General features: G+C 38.7%; 1 protein-coding gene across 1 annotated transcript in view; it reads left to right on the forward strand.

The window, feature by feature from the left end:
• Positions 1-25087, forward strand: part of sorcs3b (sortilin related VPS10 domain containing receptor 3b) — a 90486-nt gene that overhangs the window by 50156 nt on the left and 15243 nt on the right. Inside the window, exons 7-20 of the mRNA XM_027000186.3 lie at positions 4095-4213; positions 5079-5168; positions 6951-7130; positions 7330-7476; positions 11465-11567; positions 11781-11857; positions 12971-13062; positions 13914-14021; positions 15803-15920; positions 17407-17540; positions 22774-22887; positions 23569-23740; positions 23996-24182; positions 24372-24505. Of these exons, the coding sequence (XP_026855987.2) occupies positions 4095-4213; positions 5079-5168; positions 6951-7130; positions 7330-7476; positions 11465-11567; positions 11781-11857; positions 12971-13062; positions 13914-14021; positions 15803-15920; positions 17407-17540; positions 22774-22887; positions 23569-23740; positions 23996-24182; positions 24372-24505 (1775 nt within the window). The remainder of the gene's footprint in view (positions 1-4094; positions 4214-5078; positions 5169-6950; positions 7131-7329; positions 7477-11464; positions 11568-11780; positions 11858-12970; positions 13063-13913; positions 14022-15802; positions 15921-17406; positions 17541-22773; positions 22888-23568; positions 23741-23995; positions 24183-24371; positions 24506-25087) is intronic.

Genomic DNA, 25087 nt, shown 5'->3' on the forward strand with positions numbered 1-25087 from the left:
AAAAAGACCCACAATGCATTGCAAAGGTAATAATATAGTTTTTGTACTGAAAAATGGGTTTTGTACTGTTTTTTTTTTTTTACATGTTCCTGTCTATATATTTTTGAATCATTTTCGTCATTACTGAGGAACCTATTTCAGCAATTCAAAAATTAAATTGTTCCTTTAAAATATATAAAATGTTAGCATATCACACGCAGCCTAATAATTACTTCTGCTATTGTTATTGCTATTGTTGTTGTTTTAACAACAATAACAAAAACAATAATAATAATGATAATGATGATGATGATGAGAATGATAGTAATAATGGTAGTAGAACAGTAGTCATTGTGTAAATGATAATTTTCAGAACCTAATTCCATGCTCCCAGAAGACCTAATACTTGGGTTCACACCCATCTGGCTTTTACAAGTCTAGTTTTTAGGTTTTGATTACCATTTGTCAGTTTGTTTTTAAGTCCATATTTCCCCCTCCCACTGGGAACTGTAGGCCAGTCAAACCTCTGCAGGCAAAATCAAATAAATACTACAAGTGGATGGTACATTAGTGGTGAGTCAAATGCAATAGGAATGTTGAAAAGGTGGCTTGTTGAAAAGGTGGAAACGTTACCTAATACAGTTATCTAAACTGCAGACAACTGTAGAAAAAGAAATGCAAAACTAATAGTAAATTATTATTGTGTTAATTTAAATTAGTATACAGTTTTTCTAAGAATCTGAACCAATATCTGAACCAATATCAGCTTTCAAATCTGTCTGATCTCTCTTAATTTCCTGATGTTACATTTCCCAGAGTTGCTAATGATAATTAATCAGCTCAAGAATATCTGTTTGCTAATTGGTTCACTCAATAATCAGCTTAGCATTTTATATAAAATATTATGTGTTTAACATTTTGGAAGCTGCACATGGTGTGGAAGTAATGGTGTAGAGTGATATGGTAGAACAGACAGTTGTACAGGCAGCTGAGTGTATTTACGTGTATTTAGAGGGTATTTAAGAAAGAGAACACAGGGTGTAGATTGTGGAGGGTCAATGTCAAAGAATAGGATTCAAGAGATGTAGAGGATGCTCTGAATGTAAAATAAAATGACAGCAGCTTTGATCATATGATCAATCAAGGTCTTTCCCCGAGAGATCAGACAGAGAACATGACCATGTGTACAGATCAAGAGTGACAGCAGTTAGAGAAAATAGGTATGTCAAAGTTATAGTAACACCATGTTCATGACAAAAATACAGTGCAACCCATTGTTACATAGACCTGCTAATATAAAAAACATTGTACATTTTTGTTTCCATGAGGAGAAATAGGTACAAATAACATTATTGCTTGTCTATAAAACTCTAAAAAGTTGAGTGAGGTATGTAGGACATACTCTGCAGAACTATCCAGAGTGCTACAATAAAATGCTACCCATATGAAGCAAGTGCATGAAGTACATTATGAAAGAAATATGAAGGGAATAAAACATGCTAGATTACAGATTTAAACATCTATCACTATACATAACACACAGTCAGCTTTCATTCATTTTAAAGGGTCTGATCATGCAGTAGAGTACTAGTACTAGTCATGTGGTTATATACCAGAAGATGATGGAGTCAGGAGGTAGCTCAGCTGTCTATGAATAGGGATATTTAGATGAAGCTGGATTCAATTCACACAAGGAAAGAAGGCAGGGAGGAAAGCATATAACACGGTATGCTGTGGTATCCCATCCCACCATCACACTGCCTTGTATGCCACACTGCATCATATACCACGCTGCATTGTATCCCACACTGCATTGTATGCTACACTGTGTCATATACCACACCATCATATACCACACTGCATCGTATACCGCACTGCATATTATGCCACACTGCATCATATACCACGCTGCATTGTATCCCACACTGCATTGTATGCTACACTGTGTCATATACCACACCATCATATACCACACTGCATCGTATACCGCACTGCATATTATGCCACACTGCATCATATACCACGCTGCATTGTATCCCACACTGCATTGTATGCTACACTGTGTCATATACCACACCATCATATACCACACTGCATCGTATACCGCACTGCATATTATGCCACACTGCATCATATACCACGCTGCATTGTATCCCACACTGCATTGTATGCTACACTGTGTCATATACCACACCATCATATACCACACTGCATCGTATACCGCACTGCATATTATGCCACACTGCATCATATACCACGCTGCATTGTATCCCACACTGCATTGTATGCTACACTGTGTCATATACCACACCATCATATACCACACTGCATCGTATACCGCACTGCATATTATGCCACACTGCATCAGACTGCACATACCTGCTGTGGGCCTCTACCTTCCAGCATATCACTTTGCCTTTTCAGCTTCAGTGTTGCTTACACAGAGAGAAGACCAGACGGGACCAGAAATCCCAATGTTCAATTCCACCATTCACCAAACGCCTGAGGGTCCCAAAGGCCATCCTCTTTTTATAGTGCTTTTTATTTCTGTTCCTCATTCCTAGAGACTGTTAGGGAGTTCATTTCCCCTGGCAGTGGCGGGTGTGTAATCGTGACCCATATGGCCATGGAGCAGTCGTGTAGACAACAGCAGGAGCATGGCAGGAATGAATTCCACATTTTTTCCACTGGACAGAGATAGTATATATGTTAACATTGATGAAGTCCTACTGCCCGAATGAAATAAAAGACTAAATCAGTAAAACACTGCAGCATCCATATGTGTTTTCTATGTATAAATGTTTTAGTTTGTTGCATATGATTGCAAATCATTTACATTTTCTTTTACAGTAAGAGTATTAGTATATACAACAGGTGAACAAATTATCTTCTCTGGATATTTTTTTGCATATTTTTTCAAATATTGAAAAATTCATACAATTTTAAGATGCATTTTCGAGTGGTTGCAGTGGGGAAGATTTTTTTTTGAGTGGTTGCAGTGAGTGAGAGTTTTTATATTTAAAGCATGGTAATTGTGTTGGGATGGCACACATTAATGGTTTTGAAAACATTGCATTTTGTCTGAGCTTGTAGCAAATCAGTTGAGAAAAACTGCAAAAATAGTTAATCAGTATCTTAATAGTAATTAAAGTAACTAAACAGAATGGAAATAATTGTTAAAAAGAGTAGTACAATAAGTCAATACATGCTAATTATATCATCAATAAATACTACACTAGCTTTTTGCTGTTTTTAAATGCAATAAAATGGTGCCTGACAAACACTGAGGGGTAGTAAATTCTCTGGAGCATATATATAGGAGGCAGACTCATCATTTTTCTTGGACATAATTCTATTAGAAACTAGAGTATATTGTTTGTCTTAAAGGTTTACAAAGTGCAACACCTGTTTGCCTGGTGTTACCACTGCTTTGTATAATATGATCTTATTACATTTAAAGAAATTCCACTGTCCCTTCCTGTCCCCCAAACACATCCACCTCCTGCACTGTACCCACAGAACTGTGCTGTACAGCAGAGATGTCTCATTCAACCCTCCATCTATTTGTTTTTCTCAGTCTTGCTTTCACATTATGCTAATGGATGGATAGATGAATGAATGTGCAGGGAGACAGACAGATAATGGCATGTTTTGATTGATTTGAGTAACCACAAAGATATTAACATACCAGTTAGGTTTGGGTGTAGGCACAGCATTATTAAGCTGCAATTAAATACAGAGGGAGTAGACATAATAACATAAACATCCAATAATACATGAATATCACACCGCTACGGTTTGAAGTAGTGTTCCTCTGTGCCTTCAAATAGCTCCAGTGTTTTATGTCCTGAACTGTGTGCAGTGGGATAATAAAATTGTTTTTGTATGCGTCTAAGAATGTAGTGTGTGTGTGTGTGTGTGTGTGTGTGTGTGTGTGTGTGTGTGTGTGTGTGTGTGTGTTTGCACACATGCGTGTTTGGTGAGTCTGTTTCCTTATATTTTCAGTACATGTATGCACATATATGTATGCACCTTATATCCTGACAAGGTACAAACACAAACGTCTGTAGAGGGGAGGTTGTGATGTGTATCTGTTTGTGTGTGTTGTGTTCCAGTGATTCAGTATGTTACATGTAGAGCACAGAGATGTCCTGATGGGAGTAGGCAGTATCCATTCAGCAGCCAAATCGACACCAACTCTCTAGTGGTGCAAGATGAATACATCTTCCTCCAGGTACACTGCAGCACCTGTGCTCACACTGAGTCTGATACATCTGTTTGTCTGTGTGTGACATTGTGCACATAGCATGTAAATCATATACAAGTGTGTCTTCACATGTGTGTATGTAGTGGGTATTTTGGACTCTGCATTGGCCATATGCTGTCTGTCCACGTGTGCATACATTGTGAGTGTTTTAGTGTGTGAGTGTGTGTGTGGTGTCCACATGCTGGTATGAGTGTGTGCCCATTGTATGTGGATGTTTTGATGTGGGCATGTACAAGTGTGTCTGTGGATTCTTGCTGTACACCATACAGAGCTCTTACAACACACTAGCATCCTACATCAGAGTCGTTACAACTGACTTTGTTTTGACTTTCATTGCTTGCATCAGTTGGATTTAAGTTGACGGAGAATAATGACTGTATTGATTTGAGCAGTGCCGAATAGGAGAGTGTTTGACACTCTGTGTTTCCCTCGGGAAAGCTTGCTACAACTTCACACCATGACCGGAGGAAAAATGACTGCATCCCCTCACTATTGATCAGACGCTTACACCACTATAGTGGCGAGCAGTCTATCAGCAACACTTAACTGATCAGAGGATAAAGACAAATGTGTGTGTGTGTGTGTGTGTGTGTGTGTGTGTGTGTGTGTGTGTGTGTGTGTGTGTGTGTGTGTGTGTGCGCGCGTGTGTGTGTGTGTGTACATGTGTTCATGTGTGCAGGTGTGTTATGAGATCTCTGATATCATGGGTAGTGTGTGAATTGATTGTGCCTGATGAGGGTAGCTTTGTGAGTGTGTGTCTGTGAACACATCTAAATTGTCACTAGCCAATAACCTTCTCTCTTCTCTCGTTGTTCCTCTATGTGTGAAACAGCTGACAACAGCTGGGAGAACTACATACTTTGTATCATATCAGCGAGGACCTTTCAGACACATCCAGTTGCCCAAATACTGTCTTCCCAAAGTAAGATATCGGTTTCTGGTTGGAAGCATTTTTACATGTATATTTAAAGGTTTAGCAAACTAATACTAATATTTGATAGACTTTACAGATAAAAAGCGAAACTCAATAATCACACGTAAGCATCTTAAAGAAATGCTGCTTACAGTGGAGTTAATACTTGTATACTGGCTCTTCAACAGTCAGAGCTCTGTCTGGAAGCCCCTAGAAAGCAACCTGAATAACATTTCTGCATAAATTACTCCTAAAATATGATCCCAACTTTTATTTAATAATAAAGTCTAATTGTATACACATGAAAATACAACACACGTAATATTTTACAATAACCCATATTATCAGTAGATATAATAATCAAGTTCTTAATTAGTAAAAGTAGGCACCCTCATCCATTGGCAGATGCACTTATCTAAAGCAACTTACATATTTATCAGTATGACAGCATGTGTGCGGTCTGAGAACTGAACTCATGACCTTGTTGTCAGTACTGCGCTCTAGCAGCGCTACCCAGTGAACCGCAGGAACACCGAAAACCGCTTTAGATGAGGGCAATTGAAGTCACTTGTTTCAGTCAGTTCAACATGCAGTTGTAGTTATTTACTCTTCATAACAGAAGTTGACTGCAATATATGCAATATGGCATGCTCTGATGCACAAGAGGAAAGGCTATTTTAGAGGAGCTTAGAAGAAAAGCTATTGAAAACCAAAAGATAATAAGATGAAGGGGTTGCTAAAGGATTTCTAAAAACTTTGGCCTCTAATAATCATTACACAATAACAAAATCATTTTCTAAAGGGAGAAACTCAGCACTGTTGCTGAATGTCCTACAAAGATCATGATAAAGATCCCTACTAAGAGTAAGAATCTAAGGATCTGCAAAAGTCTCTAATTAAGGACCACCTAAATGTTCCACATGGCTGTGGACAGAAAAAAAAATATTTTGGGAAATGTAGACAGACAATTTATACCAACAAACATCAAAACTTCATCTGAGAGATGAAGCATGATGGGTGAAGTACAATGGTGAGGGGCTGCTTTGCTGTCTCAAGGTCTGGATGGCTTGCAGTCTCTGAGAGACCAAAGGGACCAATGAAGCTGTAAGAGCAAATTCTATAGCACAAAAAAACAGGTTCCTAAAACACAAAAGACCCTGTGTCATACAACATGAAACATATTTAAAGCACAGGAATAAATCAATAATAGGATGTCTCAAACAGAAGAAATTCTGAAAAGCACGTTTGACTGCAGTCCTGTTCAATAGCTGTGGTGTGATCTGAAGCAGGCTGCCCAACCAGGACAACCAAAAATTATATAAAAACTGAAATAGTTTTCCTATTTGCTGTTTGGTTTATAGAGGACTGATCAGAAAACATTTGGTTATTACCATTAAGTGGTAATATGACACTAGTTATCAAGTAAAAAGATTCATATACTTTTTCCATCATTGACTGTTGAACTATTTGCTCAGTAAAAATATGACAATATAAAATAAGTGTGTTGCTTGTAAATAAAAGTTCATTTATCATTATGTTTTAATTGTATTCACATTATATCATAACTAAGATGCCAGTTATGCAGAAATCTGGGTCATTTCTAAACGTTCACAAGGTTTATGATTGGACCTTTAAAACAATGTACACATGACAAATAAATACAATATATTATTTGTGCATGTGTGTAAATGTGTGTGACTGTGTGTGGATGCACATGCATCTGTGTGTGCACAAATACATGCACCACACACGTGTGTGTGTGTGTGTGTGTGTGTGTGTGTGTTTGTGCAGGACATGCACATTATCAGCACAGAGGATGGCCAGGTTCTGGCTGCAGTGCAGGAATGGAATGAAAACGACACATATAGTCTCTACATCTCAGACACAACTGGAGTTTACTTCACTCGCTCTCTTCCCCACCTACGCACATCGCGAGGCCTGGCAGGCAATCTCATCGTAGACATCTACAAGGTCTGTGACAACCAGTCACTGGATTAGGGCTACTGGCAGAGGCAGGGATTAGGGTATTAGGGATAGTGAACACGTCTAGCAGTAATCTGTGGGCATTGAATTAGTGGGAACAGAAAGACAGAGAACTTGAACGGTCAATTAGTAAACAGACAAGATGTAAACTGTATCTTCTGGTTCCTGACCCTGCGGTTATGTACAGGTGGCAGGAGTCAATGGAATACTGATAGCCAATAAGAAGGAGAGCAAGCATATGAAAACATTCATCACCTACAACAATGGCCAGACATGGAATTTGTTGCCGGCACCCCCTAAAGACATCTCTGGACATGGCATTAGCTGTAGCCTGGTAAGAACTGGCACAACATGCTGCAGTCCAAAATTGGATGCATCTACACTTTCTTTTTTTCTTGTTCTTTTTCAAATTATTTTCCTTATTTTAGACTAATAGTGAAACTATGAAATAACACATTATTGTACAAATTAAAGAATTTCAAAAATCTAAACTACTTAATATTTGTGATTGTTTAAAGTTGTCTCCCTTTGCCTTCATGGCTTGGCAACTCTTGGCAATCTCTCTCCAGTTTCATAAGGGAGTCACCTAGGAGGTTTCTCCAACAGTCTGGAAGAAAGTCCCACATACCTCTCATGGTTCCACTTCTTTAGCATCCGGTTCGCATGGCGATGGCAGCATATTGTTTTATTAACATTTTGTTCACATCTTCATGCCATGTTCTATTTTGTTTTCCCCACACCTTATTACACTCACCTGTGTCTTGATGTTCACTTGTTAATCAGTCTATTTATACCGCATGTCTATGAGTCTATTTTGTTATTTTGTATGGACATTTGTTTGTATGTGCATCTTGTGCTTTGATTCAGCTCAAGAAGTCGCCTTCTCTCATTATGTATTTGTCCACTGGGGTGACGCGTTCTAACCAGAGTTGGATGAAGCTCCAAATAAAACTTGTACACTGACGTGTCTGTGTCCTGCCTCATCTCACTCAATGATACAATATGCTGAGCAATGGCTAGCTAAAGGATTACAGCTCTAAACCAAAACTACTTTAATGGACGCACTTTTTTACAAAATAGACTTGAAATAAAAAGGTATTGGAAATAAATTCATATACAGGCATTGCACCACATCCATTAAACCACACCCATCATTCCATTAAACCACACCCAGCAATACATTATACCACACCCATCACTGCACTAAACCATTCACAACACTGCATTAACAATACCCACCCATTTAGAGAGAATATATAATTGGTTAATTTTACTGTCATTTGAAATTAGTGTCTCAATGAGTTACTATTGCTCAGCCCTCTGTAAATTTGTAGCTGGACCAACAATCACCACATTATCAACATTCTTTCCAGCAACTGCAGAGGTAACAAAATTGAAGGATTTACTTGTTTAGATTTGTATTTGTTTAGATGTTGATTGTCAAATTATGAATAAATAAAATTAGAAGAAATACTTTTAAAATACTCCTAGGCTGCAGTAAAGGATAGAGGGAGTGAGACATGAGTGTTGCAAAGGAATTTCTTTATTCTCCATTGTATAGCTAAACAAAAGCTGCAGAGCATCAAGCATGCAAAAGAATCACTCAAAGCATGGACTCGGCAGCGGCAGGCTTGGGTGAGGACAAAACACTTGTACCAGAGCAATGCACAGCACTGGAGCTAGACGCCTATGGGCTTTAAGTAGAGAGAAGCTCAAACAAGGTACAGGTGAAGGTGATCAATAAACTAGGGGTTGTGAACGAAGTAGGTGGCTGGTGTGTGTGTGTGTGTGTGTGTGTGTGTGTGTGTGTGTGTGTGTGTGTGTGTGTGTGTGTGTGTGTGTGTGTGTGTGTGTGTGTGTGTGTGTGTGTGTGTGTGTGTGTGTGTGAACCAGTAGGTTTGTGCCTCTGGCTGGGTGCCCGGTAACCAATCAGAAACAGGGATAACACAAAAAGTCCAAAGACTTATTTCCATTATGACACTTAGGCCCACAAAGAGCATAGAGGGCCATGATGGTTCTCCACAGGTAGATAGCATTGATGTATTTGTTGTGTTGACTTTTGTTCCATAAGTTGCAGTCAGTTTACTTTGAACTACATTCTCAAATGAACTCATTCAGAAAATGCTGATGATGTCACAAACTGGTGATTGGACGAGAGTGGTGTAAATATCCAGGACATAAATTATCCAGGATGGGGTGCCACTTACGAAAATCATGATGTGTGCTGCATTAAACCACACCCAGTACATCTTAAAACCATGTGCAGCACTGCAGTAAACTACACCAAGTACTACATTAAACCATACCCAGTACTGCATTAAACCACGGCCAGCACTGCATTAAACCACACCCAGTATGGCATTAATCCACACCCAACACGGCATTAAACCACATCCAGCTTCACATTAAACTACACCCAGCACTGTATTAAATCACGGCCAGCACTGCATTAAACCACACCCAACATCACTTTAAACCACACCCAGCAGAGCACTCTCAACCATTTCACTGCAAGTTATACTGTGTATGACTATGTATGTGACAAATAAACCAAACTTGAACTTGAACTTGAACTTGAGCACTGCACTAAACCATTCCCAATACTGCACTAAACCTGCCTGCAGTGCATTGCAGCACACGTAGCGTAATATTAAATCACAGCTAGCAACTATTAAACCATGTGAGAGAAAGACAGAGAAAGAAAGAATGAGAGAGAGAGAGAGAGTTTGTAAGAAGCAACATTTCTAGAAGAGTCCAACAGCAGTAATTGTGTTTTCTCTCTCTCCCTCTCTCTCTCTCTCTCTCTCTCTCTCTCTCTCTGTTTGGAACGAGCAATAATGAAATTAAGGACATTCCTGTGCCATATCTCTGAGCTTTTAATTAAGATGCTCTTCTCCCTCAGAGGCTTCATATCTGATGCTTTATATGCCTCTCAGAGATTGGAGAGTTCAACTAAGAACTGAATTTAACAATTGGGGTTAATTTATCAACATATCTCTGAAAATCTTAATGACTTTTCCTGTACACTGAGGGAAGTTTATGATGTGATTTGCTTTCTGCTGGCTACGGTGTTGTGCTTTTATGTAGAAAAAAGTGTGTGTGTGTGTGTGTGTGTGTGTGTGTGTGTGTGTGTGTGTGTGGTGTGTGTGTGTGTGTGTGTGTGTGTGTGTGTGTGTGTGTGTCTTTTGTCAATCTCTAAAGAAAGGAGAGCTAAAACAGGCCTTTTTACAGCATTTAGCAGACTCTTATCCACAGCGACTTACAAAAGTGCTTTGACATCCTATAGTATGTGTCCTAGTCAGGACAGTTGGGTAGAGTTAAACTGAACCACTGAACTAGGATACTACTAGATACAGGAGTCAATGCTGATAGCTAGAAACAAATGCAAAATGACCACAAGTACAATATCCAACAATAATACATGCAATAATACCAAATAATAAGTGCTAGGAGTGTTCAGTTAATCAATAAATTTAACACCTTTTGGCATCTTATGTGTTTATTTGCAGGATAAGTAGAGTAGACTGGATGCTGTACAAGTTAAGAACAATTAGAGAAGTCCAAGGTTAGAGCAGCTAATATTGTAACTTTTTTCAGAGCAGTCAGGGCAATTAGAGCTTTAAAACAGCTAAATATAAGCATTATTAGACCAGCTTGAGTTTACAATATTTAGAACTATTAAAGACATTTGAGCACGTAATGTAGTTAAAGCTGATAAGGAAGTTTTTAAAGCTATTATAATTCTTAGAGCAGCTAGACCTGTTAAAGCCATGAAAAAGGACAAAGCAAAAAGAACTGTTAGAGAAGTTAGAGCTGTTATAGATATAAAAACATGTAGAGCTGACAGGGCAGTTCAAGTTGTTACAGCTACTATTGTACTCCGAAAAGATAAAGTTGTTTGGGCTATTAAAGCCAGAGTTGTTACAACAGCTAGAGTGATAGAGCTGATAAAAAGGTCAGTAATAGTCCGAGCCATTAGAGTTATACAGAGCTGTCACAGTAGCTAGAGCTGTTAGACATGTCATGCCATTTGTAGTCAGAGCTATTAAAGAAAGCTGACTATTCATACTGAGCTGTTACAGCAGCTAGAGCCGTTAGAGCTGTTGGTTCAGTTATGAACAGGTTTGTTAGACTGACTAGAGCTATTAAAATGAGAAAATGAATACTGTAGTGGTTGGGTTTCCATGTGTGTGCGTGCTTGAGACTATGCTGACAATGATTCACTATGGAAAGAGAAATGTGCCACATTGAAGATGTATTTTGCATCACGTGACCGCTATTTGCATTAATATGTCATAACTGATGATGTGTTTTTGTTTCAGCCATCCTGTTCCCTTCACATCCACCTGCAGATGTCAGAAAACCCCTACACACCTGACACCATCTTAACCAAGCAGTCTTCACCAGGGCTCATAGTAGCCAGAGGTGTGTGTGCACATGTGGAAGACAAGGGTAGATAGGTAGAGCAGATAATGGGTTAAGTTCTCATTGAGACTGCAGTCTTTTAGCAATAGGAAGAGTACATCTGCAATTTGTGTTAGTCTTGTTCTCTGTGTTACTGGTTTTACTCTGTGTTACTGTACAGTTGTTTGTGGTACTCTAATGTTGTTCTCTAATGGAAGTCTGATCTCTGCACAGGTAACGTGGGAGATGAGCTCTCCTTCGCTCACTCAGGCATGTTCATCTCCTCCGATGCAGGCAACACCTGGAGACAGGTGCAACCCCAGACCCCTCCCGAGAGAGTTTTTCAGTTCAGCTGCATTTGCTGAGTTAACCTACTAGTGTTTTTACGCATAGTTGTGCTAAAATAAGAGCCAATAAAATGTCTACTCTAGGATATGCCACTATTAATTAAAAACTATTTTAAGAGAATAGCAAACCTATTGATCTACAAATTGGTTTCTTTACAAACCAGTTGATTAAAATAATTGTTTGATAGTTTCTTTTAGGATGTTCCTTGAAATGTATTGAGTTACAGATTTTGCTATGTTTCTCTTTCGCTATTTATGAATAAGTTAACCTGCTAGTAAAGAAATGCTCTAATTTGTTTAAATATATTAAATTATTTAAATTCTTTCCCATATCAGCATCAATAGTGAAAGGTCCTCCTCAGAAACAGTACTGGCAACATCTGGTCTGATTGGGCACAGTTATAGTTATATAGTTATTATAGTTATTTTCAGCAGGCTGCTGAACATCAGCATAAATCTGCCCTGCTTTCTCTATGCTGATAACTGTAGCTCCTCATGTATTGACTGAGCTGCTCATGAATACTGTAATTACACTATATTAGCAGTTTTACATAATATTAATAACATGTCTGGTGATACTGCTCTCTCAGTGAGGGGTCATGTGGCATTGTTTTACAATAAGTGCCATTAGGCAAGTTTAAATTAAACTGGAAATAAACATGCCAACACAACACCTCAATATCATTCTAAGCTCAAAATTTCAAACATTTCTAATAAAGAAAAGACAGTAAATTACTAAAAAGAACAACTTCACAATGGTTTTCCAACCACAATTCAATTGTGTTAAATAGTTGCATATCTGAATGATATGCAAATCACATATTGACAGATTATTTCAGCATTAAAAGAAAGTAATGCAAAGTGATAGTGTTTGGCCTTACGAGTCTCTGTCCACTGTGCGCTCTCGGCTACTTGGCCTGTGTTAGTGGATTTTGTAGTCTGATCAATGAAGTCTGCTGTTTGTGGTTTTATCTGTGAGTTCTGCACTCTGTGGTCTGATCTGGGAGCTTTATTATTTGGGACTGTTCTGTGAGCCGTACTGTTTGGGCTGATCTATGAGCTCTACTGTTTGTGTAGATATTTGAAGAGGAGCACAGTGTTTGGTTTTTGGACAATGGAGGAGCTTTAATGGCAATTACACAAGCATCAGTTCCCACACAGCATTTATGGTAAGAAACACATACGGCAGCATAAAAAATAAAATGGTTGGTGCGTGATCAAGTGAACGTTTAGCTGAAGTTCACTTGAGTTTATCTGGAACTTTTGAAAATAACATTCATTTACAAAATAAGATCTGGAAGGGAGATGTATTGGCATATGTATGCACATAATTGCAAACAACAAAAAATGTTTCTTACCATTTTAAATCATTTGGAATTGTTCAACGTGTGCTTGTCTGTTTTTGCAAGACCTTTTGCAATGAAGGTTTGAAGTAAAGGGGCTTCAAACTTATTCCAAACAAACAAATAACATACACAAACACACTCCCAACATGTCTGTCAGACACATGACTGTCAGACACATGAGCAAACACACACACACACACACACACACACACACACACACACACACATATTGACATATTAGGAAGCATTAGGCACTGGAAGATAATTTGAGCCCTTCAGTCGGGGGTAGTATTTGGCTTGCTCATTAAAGCATCTAGACCTGGATTTCTGTAAAACTGCTCTGATACAACAAGTTTTAAAAAGCACTACAAATAAGACTGAAACTGAAATTAAACTGGAACACGTGCAATTTGCTTTGGTCTGTATCTTGATTTGTCGGGTCAGTGACTCCAGTGAATCAAACTAGGAGGACCTCAGACTTGTCCAGGTCTGCTGAGTCTCTATCATGCTTTAGAGAATTGGTGTTGCAGAAATTCAATACAATCAACATCATATGTCCATTAGGCGCTACTGAGTATGCAGTTCTTTTATGTTTTGCTATATGCATTCAATATGCTAAAAAAAAATAATTTTGTTGGCCATATGTATAAATGTGTGTGTGTGTGTGTTTGTAGGATCAGCATGGATGAAGGAAGGCAGTGGAACAGAATCAGTTTTTCCTCCACCCCTCTGTTTGTTGATGGAGTTCTAATGGAACAGGACACACAAAACTACATCATCACGTAAGAATACGCATTCACGATGCCCATACCCATACTATACAGCACACATACACACAAACTACACACTCAACATACATACACACTTCACGCATCACATCCAACACATTGCACATTCAACCATATATTGCACACACAACATCCAACACACTATGCATCCCACACCTGCACAAATACAGACACACACACACACACACACACACACACACACACACACAGACACACACACACATGTGCGTGCGCACACGCATACACACACACACACACACACACAATACACCCCACATACACATATGCAAATGTTTACATTTACATTTATAGCATTGAGCAGATGTTCTTATCCAGAGTAGCTTACAAATAATGTAAATAGGTTGGAGTCCATATACCATTGAACTAAGATACTGCTTCACACAAGGAGTCAAGCATAATACCTAGAAAGAAAAAATAAAAAGTGACCATAAAAGTGCAATACCAAACAATAGGTGCTGATACCTAGGAAGAGGAAATATATTTCAATAAGGATCAGTGATCATTTAAATAATACACAAATAGATGAGTCTTCAGTCTGTTTTTAACTGTTTAGGTAGTCTAGGAGTCAGTTCATAAAAGAGTCTTGAGGCTTGTCCTCCATGAGACCTGCCAGATGGTGTTTCAAGCCAAGCCCTACCTGAAGCTCAAAGTTCTTGAGGCACGGAGGCACTACAGCCATCATCACATACACACACACACACACACACACACACACACACACACACACACACACACACACACACACACACACACACACACACACACACACTGAACACATCACAGCTAATACACTACACACCCCACATTCACACACACAGACACTGCTGATGTCACACCAAACAACATTGGTGTAACTTTGTTTTGAAATGTGCTGGGGACAAGAATGCAGACCAGGTGTTGCATTCAATTCAGCTGCCCCTCAAATTTGTGTTACCTTTAAGACATCAAGTCCTCGAGCACGCATGTTCACCAAAAAGAAATCAGCGATGAGACTGAAAGGAAGCGGATCATGAAAGTTTTAAGGCTGCAATTGTCAAGCCTTTCAGAATTGAACAATACAAGAAGTATCAGCACTATGGTTAAAAGTATATTTGTTGTATAATTGTTTCTATTTATTTAGATTTTTTATTTTGAAACAAATTTTTAAAATTGTTTCATTCCACAAAATGTCATTTGTGCTGCGTTTATTATCTCAGGATCATGTGACAAAATATAAACATTAATGTTTTTTTATTCTATCATGGTATCTACAGCAAGTTGTTTTTAAAAAAAAAAAAGATTTTCAATGGATGCTTTCAGACAAAATCAGCCATTTCAATAAGTGATGGGGACATGTCCCCAACATCCCCATCATAAATTATACCTATGCCCAACACACAGCAAGCCCCATGTAAACATATGCTGTACATAAACACACCCACAACTGCTCACAGTTGTTTTATTTCCTTTTTCCTTCAGGTCACTCTAAAGTGGTCATATCATACAACTGGCAACACTGTAACACAACACTCTAAACTATCTAACACCTATTTGTGACACTCTCTAAAACTATAAAAGTCTGTAGGGCAATGCTTTAGTGTCCTTTACATTCCTCTGTCTCTCAGAAACACTGTAACAATCAGCAGTCTCTAAGAATCTGCAAAATTCTGTAATATTGGTATACTTCTTGAGACTTAAAACAATGTTGTAATAGAATGTTGTAATACCCAGTTACACACTATAAAGCTCTGCAAAACATCTCTCACCTATTACAGGTTCTTTGGGCACTTCAGTTACCTCTCAGACTGGCAGCTGGTGAAGATCGATTACAGTGGTCTGTTCAATGGAAAATGCACTGATGGAGACTACCAAACATGGCCCCTGCACTACAAGGTTTCAAACATTTTTTAAGATGTTAATGATAGTGTTACATTTGCTAATTTCTTTCTACATAGGACTTTTAGGCAAGAAGGATGAGCCATTTCTTGTATTAAATTTTACAAAGTACAATGTGCAGAATTTTCAACATTTGATCATTCAAATATATTGTGAACAACAAATAAACACTAAATTCAGAACTATTAACACTCAAAATATTCACATCAAAATAACAAGATGTTTGTTGTGAGATCACTGCAGTAATGCAATTAAAAAATTTTATAATGCTATCTTTGCATCATAAATTAGAAGCAATAAATAAAAACTACTCATTTGATTATGTATATATTGATTATTTATTTACAGTAGGGTAATGCACTGATCAAATTGTATTGTAATCTCACTGAATGAAAATTCACTTGCAGGTCTAGACAGTTATTTTTTATGTCGAACCATCAGCACTTGAGTGTTTGGCAAAAAAAAAATGAGATGAAATGAGAAAATGAGAGTCATCTCCAGTTAAATGTGTTAACATTTTGCACCAATGACAGAGGCAAAAGACACCTGAGTTTCATTAATTTAGAACTGTGTGCCTGTGTGAAATAAACATATTTATGCAATTAAGAAATTTGGCAAGCATAAAAACATCTCAGTGTCTGTGCTCTCTATACAATTTGTTTGGTGAAAAAATTTGATTTACTCATGTGTCCACTTTTCCCCAAACATAGTCAGTCAGCCAAGGCATATTTGCTTCTTGCATTTTCTTACACTAGAGACAAATATAAGGAAAGTCTCAAAAGAAATGTTTGTCATAAATGCTAGCTCAATTCTTCTCTCAATTCTATACTTGGCTAAAACTTTCTTGTTCTTTATTAATGCCATGCAAACTTAGCAATGTAGTTTAGGACACATTATGACTTTTTGTTATCTATAGAAATAGCTGACTGTAATTAACCATATAGCTGAAAGCTGTAACTTTATGGGTCATGCATGTAGGAATCACTTTTTCCTCATTATACAATTTGGTATAAAGCTGCGCCCCAGTATTGCAAAGTTTGAGGGCAAACCTGTAGCAAGCTGGAAGTAATAAGAATGATACGATTGCTCCATTTTAATTCTAAACTGGAAAGTACAGACTATCCCATATACAATATTTGATAAAATAGAAAAATATTTCATTTAAAATCTGATTTCCTATCTCAACAATGTGGTTAAGGCACATATATTGAGAAAGAAAAAGATTTGAAGTAAAATAGCTGTCCATTATTGTCAACTACAACAGGCATGTAATTCCAGCGCAAAACTAAAGAAGAAAGCATCATAATGTCTAGGTTGATTGATTATATTTGCAGTAAGGTGAAAATTGCATAAACATTATACTTATTCGTTCCTTTAAATGTATAATATCAATCTCTGTGCTTGTTATATGTTTAGTCTGTAATTAATGTCTGTATGCGTGTGTGTGCATGTTGGCATGTGCGTGTGTGTGTGTCTGTGTCAGGGTGAGGTGTGTGTTATGGGGAAGAGACGTGTGTATATGAAGCGCAAACCAGGCACACAGTGTTCTCTAGGGAAGGAGTATCCCAGAATCATTTCAGCTGACCCCTGCATCTGCACACTTTATGACTTTGAATGGTAAGTCTGTCCCGCACATACATACACGCACATATGTGGAAATGTGTAGACAAATGTCTACAGCATACTAAAAAAATTGAGACAGTAAAATTAAAATAATTCCCTTCCTTGCCCTATTTTATCCCCAAATGCTCAATAAATGAAATGGAAGAAAATTATGTTTAAGCAGCTTAAATCATAACTTGTATTAGTTTTTTGCTCATGGTAACCTATTCTAAACTTTACACAAGTTAGATCAAAAAAGTTTTTCGAGCATGACTGGAATTAAACAGCAATATTCTGTACTTTTCCATCTAGTTGTTTTTCTATCAACATCAATCCACAGCACCACACAGGGGGTGTGGACAATTGAGTGGGGCATGGCAACAAACTAAACAGTCACGCACGTGTAACACAAAAACAAAACATAAACAAAAACCACATTGTATACTGCCACCACCTGACAGAGGCTGCATCACATGCAGGAAAAAAACAACCATTTGGACTTCCCAAAGGGGTCGCTGTATCGTCTCATCTTTACAGGAGCATTGAGGCTCATTAAAACTTCTCTGCTCTGTGGTTTAGCATGTGTCACAAGTCCTGATGAGTGTCATCTGCTCTTAACCAAATTACTTGTCTCAATGAGAACCATGACAAATTACCATAGTGTCAAATGATTAATGATGTCTAAATTAATAAATAATGAGTGTATAAAAGGAAGATAAATGTGGCAGTGATCCTATTAGCTCAGTGGAGCTCAGTTCAGCAGTGAGAATTAATACATTGCACCAACACAATGTCAATGTATCACAAATACAGCTCTAGTCAGAGCTCAGCATGTAGAATTGTTTTTATTGACACGGCTGTACATAAACTGTTGCTCTAAGCTGTTCTGAGATCAGTTGCTTCCTCACTTAATGGTTAAAGTTGAGGTTTGAGTGGGTTGTTCTAGTTCAGGAACAGGATCAGTGATGAATTACAATGGAATAAAATATGACAATTAAACACCAAGGTAATATGGTTGTTGTTAACACAAGAAAGACAATCTCCATTTACAGAAGGTTCCTGATTGGTTAATACAGCTGAAATTTTTAATCGCTGATTACAGAGCCAGAAACAATCATGGAGAGCTTTTTTTTCCCCCCAGAACAACTTTCTCGTGGTAACTCCCAGAAGATAGAGACAGTTTAGCTGAAGTGTACTTAAAATAAACTGTTTAGTTACTTAAATTTTTTTTTATCATTGTCTAGCTAGAAGGGTTATTGCTGGTCAGATTTTGCATTTAAATATTCAGGATGTGACAGTTCATGATATCAGATATTCTACAGGTTCTAATGCTATTTGACAGGGTGAAAATTTATCACTGAATAGGGGTGTGTACTGTAAAATGTTGTACTTTGTTTATAGATTACCAATTCATCTATTGGTATTTTATTGGAAATAGAACAAGTTTTTTGACCAGCTCATAGACAAGACATAGTGGACTGAATGACAGCATGATATTATAACATTTAGTTACGTGTGAATTTATGTCTGTGTGAGGCCTATGGTGTTTACTAAGTGCATAGTGAGATTTGACACTTCTGGCAAACCCAATTAGCTTGTTAACATGGGACCATAAAACCAACCTCTTCACTGTTAATTAACAGTTTACAAAGTACTTTAGAAAAAATAAAAATTACATAGAAGGATAATAAAGCTTATTACATCCTGAGGTCTATGACCTCAGGAAGGTATTTATTATTATTAGTATTATTATTAGTATTATTATTAGATACATTAATATAGCACCTTCTTCAGACTCAAGGTTGCTTTACAGACAGAGCTTTTACACTTACACACCAATGCTTGTCAAACATTAAAAAGAAAAAGAAAAGAAAGTTCAATATTATTCATTTAAAAATAATTTTAATTTAAAGAATACAATGAAAAATTACAAGAGGCATTTAAAGAACAGATAATGTTAAGTAAAATACAGTTTAAAAAACATATTGTCATGGTACGGCCCCTCCCTCCCTCAAATGTCTCCGTGTGTGTAGGTGTATGTGTGTCTGTATTGCCACGCCCTCTTGTGTCGTTCACCTGATCCTTGTTGTGTGTAATTGTCATGCGTGTATATAAGTCTCATATCTTATCTTTGAGTTGTCGGTGTTTGAAATCATAGCCTGTGTGCTACGTCCTGTTTTTAAGTGTCGAAATAAACGTCTGTGTCAACGTGCTTCGTCCCCGCATCCTGCTTAAACCCTCCGAACGTCACAGAAACCGACGAAGGATGCAGAAGAAGGGAAAGAAGGGAAAGTCAACGCCCTCCTACAGCCCGCACAGGGAAGCCCCCCGTGTTCACCAATAGGTGAGCATGGTCCAGGGGCGCAAGCAGAGGACTGGTATAACGATTTCCAGTCCCTGGAGTCGGACCCCATGGACTTCTATCCCGCGGAGAGACCTTCACTCATCCTGGCCTCGCTCCATTGATCTACAACGAGGGAGGAAGCCGCTAGACAATTTTGGGCGGGCCCTGTGTATGGTCCGGGGTCAGACTCTGTTGGGTTCTACAGAGACCAGCCGGACTATGAGAACCAGCACTCGGAGGTGAACTCTGCTGGGTCCTCCGACCCCTACCTGGCCAACTATAGGGAATACGCTGAGAAAGGGAAGTGTAGCGACGTTAGTCTGCGGTCGGATATGGGGTCCGATCGTGAGGGGGACACTCCAGTGGAGGTGGAGGAGGACCCTCATAGGGACCTTCCCTCCCACAGTGATGCTAAAAGCTCTGAGAACAATGAGCCCCCAGCGCCCAAGGTGCCGCCTAGGGCTCCGTCCAGGGCATGCCGCTCCGGAGCAAGCAAGCCGCCCTGGGAGGCTAGCAGGGAGGCATCGACGTCAGAGGAGGACACTCCTCCCCCTAAGGCGTAGAGCCCCAGAGCGCATGTGCCTGTGCCTAAGCCTCGTAGAGGCAAAAAGGCAGCGGCACCAGTGCCTGTACCGGACCCGGGCAACACAGCTGGTGTGCTTCATGATGCGCATGCGCCAACACCAGGACAGCCGCCGCTACCCAAGCCGGTGAAGGACAATCTCCCCCAGGCTGGTCGGTCGCCAACCCAGCCAATGACTGGAGGACTAGTTGGGGTTCCTTCACCCTTCTCCGGACTGTTTAATATGTGTGGTGTTGTTCATGTGCCTGTCCCTGTCACCGTGTCTGTCCCGATTACGTTGAATGTACCAGTCACTTTGTTCCCCTTTGTGTCTGTGCCCGTCCCCGTTAGCATGCGCGTCCCTGTGTCCGTCATCGTCCTGGTCCCTGTCCTTCCCCCTGCTGCCCTGCTCGCGTTGGCTCGTGGAGGGTTGTCCGGTCCTTTTGCCTCGCTGTTTGGCTTTGGTCTCGGGGCCGCAGCCCGGGCTAGCACACTGGGAGTCGCGCCCTTGGTGGGGGGCTCTGTCACAGTACGGCCCCTCCCTCCCTCAAACGTCTCCGTGTGTGTAGGTGTGTGTTTGTCTGTATTGCCACGCCTTTTCGTGTCGTTCACATTATCCTTGTTGTGTGTAATTGTCATGTGTGTATATAAGTCTCGTGTCTTATCGTTGAGTTGTCGGTGTTTGAAATCATAGTCTTCGTGCTACGTCCTGTTGTTAAGTGTCGAAATAAACGTCTGTGTCAACGTGCTTCATCCCCACAACCTGCTTAAACTGCCCAAACATCACACATATTTCTGCCCTTCAGTGAAATAATAGTACACTTGCATTGAGTAAGGCAAAGTGCATAGTTAAAGGTGAAAACTAAATTTTAAAAATAGGCAAGGTAAAAGTACAGTAAAGGCAGAGCCATTTAATTAAAGGCCTTACAAAATAGGTCTTAACGGTCATAACATTCCTTATAATAATAGTAATAATACTACTAATACTAACACTAATAATAAAAGTGTTTAAGTCATCGAGGGCCCTCAGATCTGGAAAATAATTCCTGAGTTTAGGGCCATGGCAGCAAACAGCAGCTATAGAGCTCTTTAGTTGGATGGTGGGCATCATCAGCATGTCTTTATCAGCTGATCTGAGGGTGTATGTCTCGTGATCATACTGATCTGAGTGTGTATGCCTCATGTAAAAGGACCATGTAAACACATAAAAGTAAAAGTAGTATTTTTATGTCAATTCTGGCTGACATGGGTAGCCAGGTAACACAGGTAACTCTTTAAGGAGTAATATGTTCTCTCATCTTTGCACTGCTAGTACTCTGGCCACTGCCTTCTGAAGCCTCTGTAAACTTAAGAGTTTTCTTAGGGAGAATGCTAGCAGCGCATTACAGTAGTCAGACGTAGATACAAATGTGTCTTTTTTGGAACCAAGATGTTCATTATACCTCCAGCATGTTTGTCTATTTATTTATTCATTTATTTTCACATCAACAAACTTAGGTCTCGTTTTATTTGTTTTCTTGTCTGACCTTCCTCAGGTTTTGTACATATTTGTTACCAGTGACATAGCAACTCAGAGAAACATTTTATCAGAATTCAACCATGACAGAAGAATTCAGCTTCATTATATAAAATCATCCAATACAATAGGAGAATATTCTATTTTTATTAATAATTTCTTATGTATTTTACAGTAAAACATATATATCTTTTTTTTTCATTTACTAAATCTTATAAACCGAATACCAGACAACATCCTAAATAGCGATTATATATGTTCTTGATTTATTTATTTTTTTTATTTTTTTTTTATTATTTTTTTTATGAAGTCTGTCAGTACCTCTAGCAGCTCTGCATATTAAGACCTTATATTATTAACAACTGGTGAAATCTAACAAATGACACCACTAAAATATGTATGTGTGTGCATGTGTATGTGTGTGAATGTGTGGATGTGAGTTTTTTATGCTGTCTAAGCAACAGGTACCATTTTAATGCATCTCTGAGGTGAAATCTCATCATATAGGTGTTACTACAATAACTGTTTAATAATTTCCTTTTAATTACTGTTTAAAGTATATTAACATATATTAAAATATAAATATATTAAATATAAAATATATTAAATTATTATATATTAAATATATTAAATTAGTTATATTATATATTATATTAGTTCATTTATTTTTAATTAATTAATTTTTCAGAGATAACTTATTTACAGTTTACACACACAATACTGTTTGGAATTGTGTCTGTGCAGCTCCTCCTGAAAATGACTAGTTAAGTTTACTTAAATGGGGTAATTGTCATGTTGTCATTGAAACCATTATTCTCCTGTGCAGTGATTATGGCTTTGAGAGGCAGGCGAGTGGGAAGTGTGCACCTGCATTCTGGCACAATGCACACACATCTGTACACACCTGTAGCCAAGGACACAGCTCGCTGAATAGCACCGGGTAAAACACATACACTCACAGCCTCACACACACACAGAGAGCTGGAACATCACTGGGTAAAACACACACACACACACACACCTGAATAGCACAGGGTAAAACACATACACTCACAGCCTCACACACACAGAGAGAGCTGGAACATCACTGGGTAAAACACACACACACACACACACACACACACCTGAATAGCACCGGGTAAAACACGTACACTCACAGCCTCACACACACACAGAGAGCTGGAACATCACTGGGTAACACACACACACACACACACACACACCTGAATAGCACCGGGTAAAACACATACACTCACAGCCTCACACACACAGAGAGAGCTGGAACATCACTGGGTAAAACACACACACACACACACCTGAATAGCACCGGGTAAAACACATACACTCACAGCCTCACACACACACAGAGAGCTGGAACATCACTGGGTAAAACACACACACACACACACACACACACACCTGAATAGCACTGGGTAAAACGCATACATTCACTCATACACTCACACAGTTATCTAAATAGCAACAGGTAAAACACATACACATTTTCCATACTTTGGTCAGGATTAGGATGATGTCAGAGTTAAGGTTAGAGCTAAGGCTGCTTAAAATGTAAGATCTGCTTGTGTATGTGCATGTTGTGTGTGTATATGTTGGTGTTCAGGTATAGAAGAGTGCACTCTAATAACTGTAAAGATGGACTGATGGAAGTTCTGAGTCCTAAAGTGCAGCAGTGTGTGACCATGCCTCCCAGAGGACTCCACCTCCAAACCATCAACAAACAGCTCCGAGCTAACCTCGGGACCAATGTCACCTTCAGAGTCACATTACAGCAGGTGAGTACACACACATATGCATTTCAGAGGTGAAGCACACCCATGCCCTACACACACACAGATGCACACACACATTCACACATAAGCAGTATTCTTAACATTGCCATAATATACTATTTTCTGCATTTATAGCAGTAGTTATAACAGGGGAGATTTTTTTTCAACGCATCCACGAATACACATACACACACCCTACATATACATACATATACCCTAACTCTAACCACTGTGCTCTTTCTCTGACTCACTCTGCAGGGTGACTCAGTATCTACAAGTCTTCATTTGGATTTTGGAGATGGAATTTCAGTGTCATACTCTAACTTTAGTCGCCTTGGTGATGGCATCATACACGTCTACAGAACAGCAGGAATATTCAGGGTCATTGCACATGCTCAAAACAGCCAGGGCTCTGACACCAACTCTCTTTATCTACATATCACCAGTGAGTGTATGCAAGCATACATTTTCACATATACACACACACACTACATATACACACATGGTCTTTGTTGTGATGACTGTGCAGGTTTATATAATGCCTGTCATTGTAATTTGCACTGTAACTTGGGAGTTCTCTATTAAGTGTGTGAAATGTTGTGTTTAATTTTGGTTGTTGTGTTTACTCCATTAGGTCCACTGGAACGCATTTCCCTCTCAGCACCAGTGGTGGCCATCAGGGGGCGTCAGACAAACTTGACTGCAATCGTGTGGCCAAGTCAGCCTTTAACTGCTACTTTCTACTGGTGGCTCAGCAACAGTACTGAGGTTCATATCCTTTCAGCATCCTAACCATAATATAGCCAAAACCCTAATATAACTCTAATTCTAACATAACTCTAACCCTAACATAACTCTAAGAATAATAAAATAATGCTAAAGTAAGCATAACCATAACTCCTACCACTGACTTACCCTAACCTCACATAATTGTAATGGTAGCACTAAAGAATGATTAACATTACAAGGGTGTTCAGGATGGTTTTTATTTGGTTGCTTTTTTGTGATGAATTTCAACTGAAACAGTGATAGCACACCTTAGCATGCTAGATCTGGCTTGAAATAGCAGTGATGTGCTGAAAAGGACATTTCACCCGAACAAAATTCATTCAGGTTTTCTATATATACACCATAACATAACTTTCATTGATCCTCAAGGAGAAATTTTATGTCAGAGTACCATTGATGTTTTTTGTTATGAATTATGATTTATGATATAAAACAAAATAAATTGCAGTGGCTCTGGGTTATTATAGTCTACTTTTACATCTATATAAAATATATAGTTACTTTTACATCTTTAGACCATTGGTCACTTGAATTAAAATATTGGCACAAATCTAGCAAGAT

This window comes from Electrophorus electricus, chromosome 10, assembly GCF_041902795.1.
Source record: "Electrophorus electricus isolate QZ-2024a chromosome 10, ASM4190279v1, whole genome shotgun sequence".
Classification (NCBI taxonomy): domain Eukaryota; kingdom Metazoa; phylum Chordata; class Actinopteri; order Gymnotiformes; family Gymnotidae; genus Electrophorus; species Electrophorus electricus.